The sequence below is a fragment of the Populus euphratica genome, unplaced genomic scaffold, assembly GCF_000495115.2.
Source record: "Populus euphratica unplaced genomic scaffold, PopEup_1.0 scaffold49.1, whole genome shotgun sequence".
NCBI lineage: Eukaryota > Viridiplantae > Streptophyta > Magnoliopsida > Malpighiales > Salicaceae > Populus > Populus euphratica.
Genome location: NW_011499875.1, coordinates 1,855,996 through 1,863,911, shown reverse-complemented (window position 1 = coordinate 1,863,911; position 7,916 = coordinate 1,855,996). Strand labels below are relative to the sequence as shown.

The 7,916-nt window shown below is 31.9% G+C and overlaps 1 protein-coding gene across 1 annotated transcript; it reads left to right on the top strand.

Annotated features, from left to right (window-relative positions):
- Window positions 1-1,246: 1,246 nt before the first annotated feature.
- LOC105128328 (tobamovirus multiplication protein 2A-like) lies at window positions 1,247-6,901 on the top strand. Its single transcript, XM_011029941.1, has 7 exons — window positions 1,247-1,374; window positions 1,853-2,162; window positions 3,979-4,078; window positions 4,695-4,775; window positions 4,857-4,961; window positions 5,768-5,977; window positions 6,578-6,901. The coding sequence occupies exons 2-7, from the start codon at window positions 1,924-1,926 to the stop codon at window positions 6,683-6,685; spliced, it is 843 nt and encodes a 280-aa protein (XP_011028243.1). The 5' UTR covers window positions 1,247-1,374; window positions 1,853-1,923; the 3' UTR covers window positions 6,686-6,901.
- The last annotated feature ends 1,015 nt before the right edge of the window (window positions 6,902-7,916 follow it).

Genomic DNA, 7,916 nt, shown 5'->3' with positions numbered 1-7,916 from the left:
CATTTTTATTATGCTTTATTTTGAAAAATATTATTTATTTTAATAATTTTTTTTCTTATAAATCTATGTTTATTCCCCTAACTTCGTACCTTGACATTTTATTTATTAAAAAATAAGATTTATAATTTATCATAATTTAATTTATACATACTTAGCTCGGTCTCAAAACCCATTTTACGATTTGACAAGTTAATTGATTGACTTAAGTTTTTTTTATTTGATTTTTTTATTTTTATTATTAGGAATTAAGTTTTATAATTTAGTTTAGTTTACTTTTTATGATATTATCTCAATCTCATAACTTAGGTTGAGTGTTAATCCAATTGAATTGAGTTGTTTTTGTCTTTTTTAATTGATATTTTTTTCAATTTGATTCTTCAGTGTTGAATTAATTAGGAATTAAGTTCTATAACTTTTCTTGATGTGATTTTTATGAGATTATCCTGGTTTTGTGACTCGGGTCATATGTTTTTCAGATTAACTTGGATAGACTTAGATATTTTATCATTTAATGTTTCTATTTTTTTTTAATTTTATTATTCAATAATGAGTTTATTAAAAATTGAATTTCATAATTTCTTTTGATTTGCTTTCTATAGGGTTATTATAGTTTCATGACTTTGATTATGGGTTTGAAATATTAACCTGAGTTGACTCAAATTATTATTATTTTTTATTTTTTATAAGATTATTCTGATCTCATGATTTAAGTTATAGATTTGGTAGGCTAACTCAATATGTTTTTTGGGTTTTTTTTTAAATTCTATTATTTAACAAATTAAGAATTGAATTTTATAATTTATTTTAATCTTTTATATGAGGTTATTATGGTTTAATAATCCAAGTTGTGAATTTAATAGATTAACCTAAATTGATTTAATATGTTGTCGTTTTAATAATTTTTTTTAAAAGATATTATTTTGATTTTTATAAACCAAATTATATTTTTACTAATTATTTAAATTATTTTTGTACTTATCAAATCACATCAAATTAACATCTATGTAATTTAATATTTTTTTTACTAAAATAACATTACCACAACTTGAATATTTATTTTTTATAATAATAAAAATTTAGTCACCCCTCCTGCTAAGCACTGGATAACAATCGAAGTAACTAAAGCTCGACCAGAACAACTTCTCTCACATTCCCTAAAATCAAATCAGGAGCGCATAATCATGAGCGGCAGGGCAGGGCATAAGTGGTATTGCACAATCATTAAAAAAAACAAATAATGAGAAATATGCCAGCTCACAAATAAGCAGGGGGGTCCTCATCTCCCTCGTCCACTTTCTAATTTCTGGATTCTCTTTCTTTCTTCTCCGAATAACCAAAATTAAAGCTCCCCCAAAATAATCCACCGATTAATCTGTAAGTCACTCAATTTTCTCAATCCTAATCTCCTTATAATTGTAACATGTTCCACCTTGTTTTTTCCTTTAGATCCTTCCTATCCAATCAATTAACTGGCATGGTGGTTTATTGTTCAATCATTTTGTCTATCATTTTTTTATATTTTTATAATTGACGTTTCTGTTTGGTTGGTGAGAAAAATCAGGAAAAAAAAGAGAAATCTTTTCTGTTTGGTTGGTGAGAGAAATCAGGAAAAAAAAGAGAAATCTTTTCTTTTTCAATTTTGAACTTTTGTTTTTGACTAAGCAAACTGATTTGTGAATCCTAATTTCAAGTATTGGGTCTGCCTTATAATTTTTTCTAACATAATTATTTCCAAAATCTGTGAATTATCGAAGATATTTAGTTTTTTTTTCTTTATTTACTGAGTAAATATGGTTTTTTAGGCTTCCAAGTAACTGAAATTGCGGTGCTAATGTGCGTTTTGATATTGAAGGTATAAGGCGAGTGAGCTGATGAAATAGAAGAAGAAAGTGAGTGGAAATTCCAGGGATTTTATAGGGGAACATGGCGTGTAAAGGATGCTTGGAGTGCCTACTGAAGCTCCTTAACTTCTTGCTCACTCTTGTGGGTCTGGCTATGATTGGTTTTGGGATTTACTTGTTTGTTGAGTATACAAGAGCTGATGACAACGTAGCACTAGTGTCGACGCTGAATGATGGTCAGGGTTTGACGCAGCTTGGTCGCCCTATGCTTATGACTGTGTCTCTTTCGGACAATATCCTTGATAAGCTGCCAAAAGCTTGGTGTGTGGCTTTTTTTTTAGTGATTTTGATTTGTGCTTAAAGATTTTTGTTTTAGCTCAATTGTGCTTGAAGTTGTGTCTGAGAAACCTGTTATTTGATTTTAATTGTAAAAGCAAGTTGATAGGAGATGGTAATTGAATTTTTGATGGGTTTGATCCTAGTGTAAGCTCCATCTGGCACTTGAAAAGAATGGGGAAAATGAAGCCCAATAGCTGAAATTCTCCAAGAAGCTAACCCATTTTCATAAACTTCTACCTGCCTCTTCCCTCGTTCTCGAGTAGATTGAAGTAGAGCTAATTCTATTTTCGATAAGTGATTTTATTGATGTGAAACATTACGAACTGCATTTCTTTTACGGATCGTTTTCCACCAATCTCTTTGTAATTATTTTTATAATTGGTTCTGTGGCTTTTTTTTTTTTTCACCGGGCTTTGGTTGATTTGGTGAAAGCTAGGTGGGTGGATGGATCCTGGTTTTGGTCACAACAATCAGATTGAAGAAAAGTTATTTGGAAATTCAGTTGGCTGTCATTGTTTAGCTTAAGTGCAAAAAGTGGTCATGAGTTTGAAATTTACAGTTAACATAATCTGCAAGTTGCATCAATGCCGACTCATTTTATTACACTGCACTAAATATCTCGTACTCTGGGACATCACAAATAATTGATATAAACTCTAAATCGGCAACAACTGTATAGCATAGATGATAATCAAGGAAGATTGAAGAGTAAATTGTTTTGATGGTGATCATAGGAGTATGATGTTGGTGTGCTAATGCTAGTAGTGGTGCTCACAGTAATGATGATGATTGTGTTGTAGTGTCTGCGGAGATGTTGGTGGAAACTGGAAAAGCATGGTGGGATAGGAGTAGTGATGATTGTAATAGTGGAAGACAATAATATCTCATACCCATCCCCTGACTTATATGCCAGTTGCTTCCTTTGATAATAAAAATCTAGCGGTGTTCCATCCACACCCTTGGTTTCCATTTTTGTTCTCAGTCATCTGCATCCTGCATTTGTTTCTTAGTAATCTTAATTTGACTGAGAATAGGACCTGTAGAGAGTAACATAGTTCATACTATGATAGCTAGAAAGTAGTATTTTTGCCATAAGATGTGCCTTTTACAATTTTATGATTTCTCAGAATATGGTACCTATAAAAAGACACTGTTTTTTCCTTTCTCAAGGTAAGGTGTCAGGGTATTGCTAAACATTGAATTTCTTGCAGCAAGTATTGCTATAAGATTTTAGCTGTACTCATTTATGGGTGGTTCGGTTCTCTCTCTCTCTCTCTTTTAAGTCGTAAAATACTCTGATTTGATTAAATGAATGACAGATGTTTGGGAGTTAAGAATTTATTGTCTAGATTAATACTTTGATATGAAAACTTTGAAGTTGTAAACAACAAGTTTACTGGTGTGAGTCTTTAGACTGATCACTTCAAGCAAAAAAGGCTGGCAATCAGACTATTTTCAATAACTTTGTTGCATCATTATGCAATAGCATTTGTAGTGATCTTTATATTATATATATTAAGATTCACACGGTGCAAGTTTAATCAAGCTGTATTTCTCCTTCACCTAGAGCTTTAGTCAAGCTGTATTTCTCCTTCACCTAGAGCTGTTTATTTGTTGGCAATGAAGAAGAGAACTAGAATGTGAAAAGTTATTTCTAACTAACTGCTGGTTCTGTTGGGCTTGCATGGTTATTGAAAAACTATACTGACTGCAAATTATATATTCATATTTGTCTTTATTATTTTCAAGTTTATCCTTAAATTGCCAAATTATCATTTTGCATCCGTTTCATTTGCAGGTTCATATACTTATTTGTTGCTGTAGGAGTAATTCTCTTCATCATCTCTTGTTTTGGTTGTATTGGAGCTGCAACACGAAATGGCTGCTGCTTGACTTGTGTATCCTATTTCACATTTGTTTTACTTCATCAGTACACTACTATTAGAATTAGTTGTGCCCACACCAAATGATGCTACAATGATTACCTGCCATTCTGCTGCATAAGATGCATCTTTGTTTTGTTCTTTTTTTTTTTGGGTTTTTGTTCTTGGCAAGTAAGACAGCATAAGATGTGACCTAGTCAATTCAATAATCTCACATGCTTGCAAAGAGTGTCTTCTTATTCTCCTTTTGTTATGCCTGAAAGAGTGTCCACTATTCAGCAGCAAAAGCATCAGGATGCTGTTTCTTCACTGATATACAAAAGGATTGGGAAGCATTGTTGCTTTAGTTCTGTTTTATTTCTTTTGGCTTGTTTTGATACTGGATCTCTTTCTCTTCTTTTCATCTATTCTCTTCCCTCATTCTGGAAAAAAGGAAGTCATTTTCTAGTTTCCCCTGACTACTACTTTAGTTTTCATTTTGCATCATTTGTATGTCTAGAGTAGAATTACTTATCATCAGTGAATTAAATCCTTGAAGATTAAGCTGGACATTTTTTATGGGACAGAGGAATAGTTCATATGTTCCTTGGCTTTGTGGTTTATGATGATTTGTTTCCTTAAGCCAACATAGTATTCAGTATTGATCGTCTTGTTGATATTGGTAGAGTTGGGATGTGCAGCTTTCATATTCTTTGATAAAAACTGGAAAGAAGTGAGTTTTCCATTTAGCCAATTTCTAGAGGTTTAATGTGTTATAGTCATCTAAATTTTTGTTATAATTTTTCCCTATCAGGAAATTCCACCAGACAAAACTGGAGATTTTGACATGCTATATGATTTCCTCAAAGAAAAATGGAACATTGTCAAATGGGTTGCTCTTGGAATAGTTATTTTGGAGGTAAGCATGAAATGATGCTTCTTACTTTTGTGAGGGTTGATATTTTCTATATAGACAGATTCAGAAACTGGGCAGCAGATCTGATTGATGGTAACATCTGTTTATTAATTTATAAAACAGGTTTGGGTTAAGGTACAATTAAAGATGTACGATACTGTTACTTCCCTCATATGTTCACTCATTGAGCATGTCCAAATGCATATTTTCTCCCCTTTTTTTATGACTCAGTGGGATCAATTTATTTTAGAGAGAGCATGGCTTAATTTATTTTAGGAATGTGAAGAATTCATGGCAAAACAATCATGTTTACGAAGGCAATGAACTTTTCTTTCGCTGTTGTTTTTCTTTAAGCACGGTCAAAGGGTATATGATCATAATTAAGAAATAATGAATCAGGAAAATATTTCAAGAGAATCTAATATGATGGGAATTTATGTTACAAGTTTCTAGGAGGTTTTATGATTTTTATGGACACATTTGAGCTCTTTGTGAAACTGTGCTTCTCTTGTACACTGAATCAGGAAAATATTTCAAGAGAATCGAATATGATGGGAATTTATGTTAGAAGTTTCTAGGAGATTTTATGATTTTTATGGACACATTTGAACTCTTTGTGAAACTGTGCTTCTCTTGTACAAGTTCCACCACTTGTGATTATCTATGGCCATGACCGGGACCAATTTGTCAAGACTGAATTGGGAGATGGGGTTTCATAGATCTTTTTTTGAACTCTCTCTCTCTCTCTCTCTGTGATATCAAGGAGCTTCTTAGTAGCTTGTTTACAATGAATTATTGTGTTGTTGCAGGCTTTGATTTTCTTGTTAGCCCTTCTGGTTAGGGCAGCAAACAGGCCACTAGAGTATGACAGTGATGATGAGCTCATTGCTCCTAGGCAACAGAACCGACAGCCTTTGCTTAACAGGCCACCAGCTCCTGCAACAGGTGTGCCTGTTGCTGGAACCCTTGATCAGCGTCCAAGCAGAAATGATGCCTGGAGTACACGAATGAGGGAAAAGGTTTGATTATTTCTGAATTTCAATGCAGTGAAAGTTTGACGCACCATCTGACAATTTTGCATGTTCCTGTGACCCTGTAGCTATCTTAGTCACACTTTCCTGGGAATCCATTTGATGTGGTATTCATTCACAAAGTTCATAATAAATGGATTTTCATTAAGCTTAAATTCAGGTTTTTGAGATTTGTGTAAAACTACAATAATTGTCCCACCACAGTACCATGTAGGATGGTAAACATCAGTTGTAGCTTGATCCTGTGTTTCATTGCTTTAGTTATTGTGTTCACACAAGGCATGAAGGTTGTAAACAAGCACTATTACATCTTGCTGTTTAGTAATCAGCCTTATTCTTGAATGTTTGAATGAGAATGTTTATGTGGCTTAACGCCTAGAACACACTTGGGTGATTGTTAGTAGTTCCATTAGGCATTGCTATTGTATTAGAAATTATCCTATAATTGGTTCTGCATCATGTACTTGCATGGTTTTATATCTTGTTCCATTGCTTGTTATACATATATGCTATGTAATCTCTCTATCAAAATTTGCTAGTTTCTGGTTCTGATTTACTTGTGTCTGTTCTTTGCTGCATGGAAACCAGTATGGGCTTGATACATCCGAGTTTACATACAACCCATCTGAGTCGCACAGGTTCCAGCCAGTGTCTGCGCAACCTGCTGAGGAAAGGAGTCGCTGCACCATCATGTGATGACTTAATGGATCTTGTTGATTGGGTTTCTGTATGCCATTTTCCTGGACGAGGGTGTGAGTTTTGATTGAGTTTGTGTACAATAAACATCAGGTTCATATATCACAGCCTTTCCGCTTATTGGTACCTTCTAAAGATCAACGCCTTTTCTGTGTATGCATTATGATTTTTAAATATCCAGAAGCAGCTCTTGTTCTTGCTTTTATTTCTGTGATTAGTTTCTGTTAATTGATTTGATTCCCTCATAAGAGACTCTTCCAATGCACCGTCCGCTTATTTCTAGAATGCCAAGCTTTTGCTCCAGTATCTCAAACATGTTCGTGTGCTATTTTAGAACAATAAAGTTTGCGCAAACTGAGCAGTTTCTTTGGGGCTCAAACCACTAGGTCAACATTGTTTTCTCAACACCAGCGTTTTGTTGTAAAGTTCGGTTCAATTTTTTCTTTTTCTAAAGGAAAAAAAGAAAAAAAAGAAGAGAAAAGAATATGCTTGTGTTGACAATGTGTTTTTATTAAGAAAAGCTATAATTGTAAAATAAAAATTTGATGCGTGTTTAGTAAAATAAATTTAGAAATATTTGTTAATAAAAATAAAAAGAATTGTTAATATTAGTTAAAAATTAATTGAGGAGTTGAAAAATAAATATAAATTAAAATATTTGATTTTATGCTATGAAAAGCTTTGTAGATTATTTATTTATTTATTTGTATGACAATAATTTGTTTTTAAGAAGAGTAGTAATCTTAATTCTATTAAAATAAAATAATTTTCTCATATAATTTTTTATTTTTTAATAAAAAAACTAGATTTTCAAGCTATGTTATTTATTCATTAAGAAATGAAAGTATTACAGCACATAAAAAAAAAGTTGAGTGATATGATAAAAAAAATATTTCTTTAATTTAAACCCTGTTATCTTATTATTCATGCGCTCTTTTTTTTTTTTTATATATATAGTTTTACTAGAATAATTTTTTTTTAAATAACAGGTTATACAAATGTATTAGAAAAAAAATATATTTTGATAATTTTTATGTGAATGTATTAGAAAAGAAAAGAACAATATAACACTTACACATTGTCACAAAAACTTTTCTAAATCTATTTTTTTGTCTAAGACATTCATAGGAATTTTTTTTTTTTGTCAAAACCTACTTTTACAATTTCATGTAATTTTTTATTTTTACATTTTTTTTTAATAAGAAGCGTGGTTTCAAAAACAATATTGCCA

Bases quoted from the DNA above. Each gene is read 5' to 3' on its own strand.
- LOC105128328 (XM_011029941.1), top strand. From the start codon at position 1,924: ATGGCGTGTAAAGGATGCTTGGAGTGCCTACTGAAGCTCCTTAACTTC. The intron at 2,163-3,978 runs GTGTGTGGCTTT...TTTCATTTGCAG, and splicing joins GATAAGCTGCCAAAAGCTTG to GTTCATATACTTATTTGTTG. The intron at 5,978-6,577 runs GTTTGATTATTT...CATGGAAACCAG, and splicing joins GTACACGAATGAGGGAAAAG to TATGGGCTTGATACATCCGA.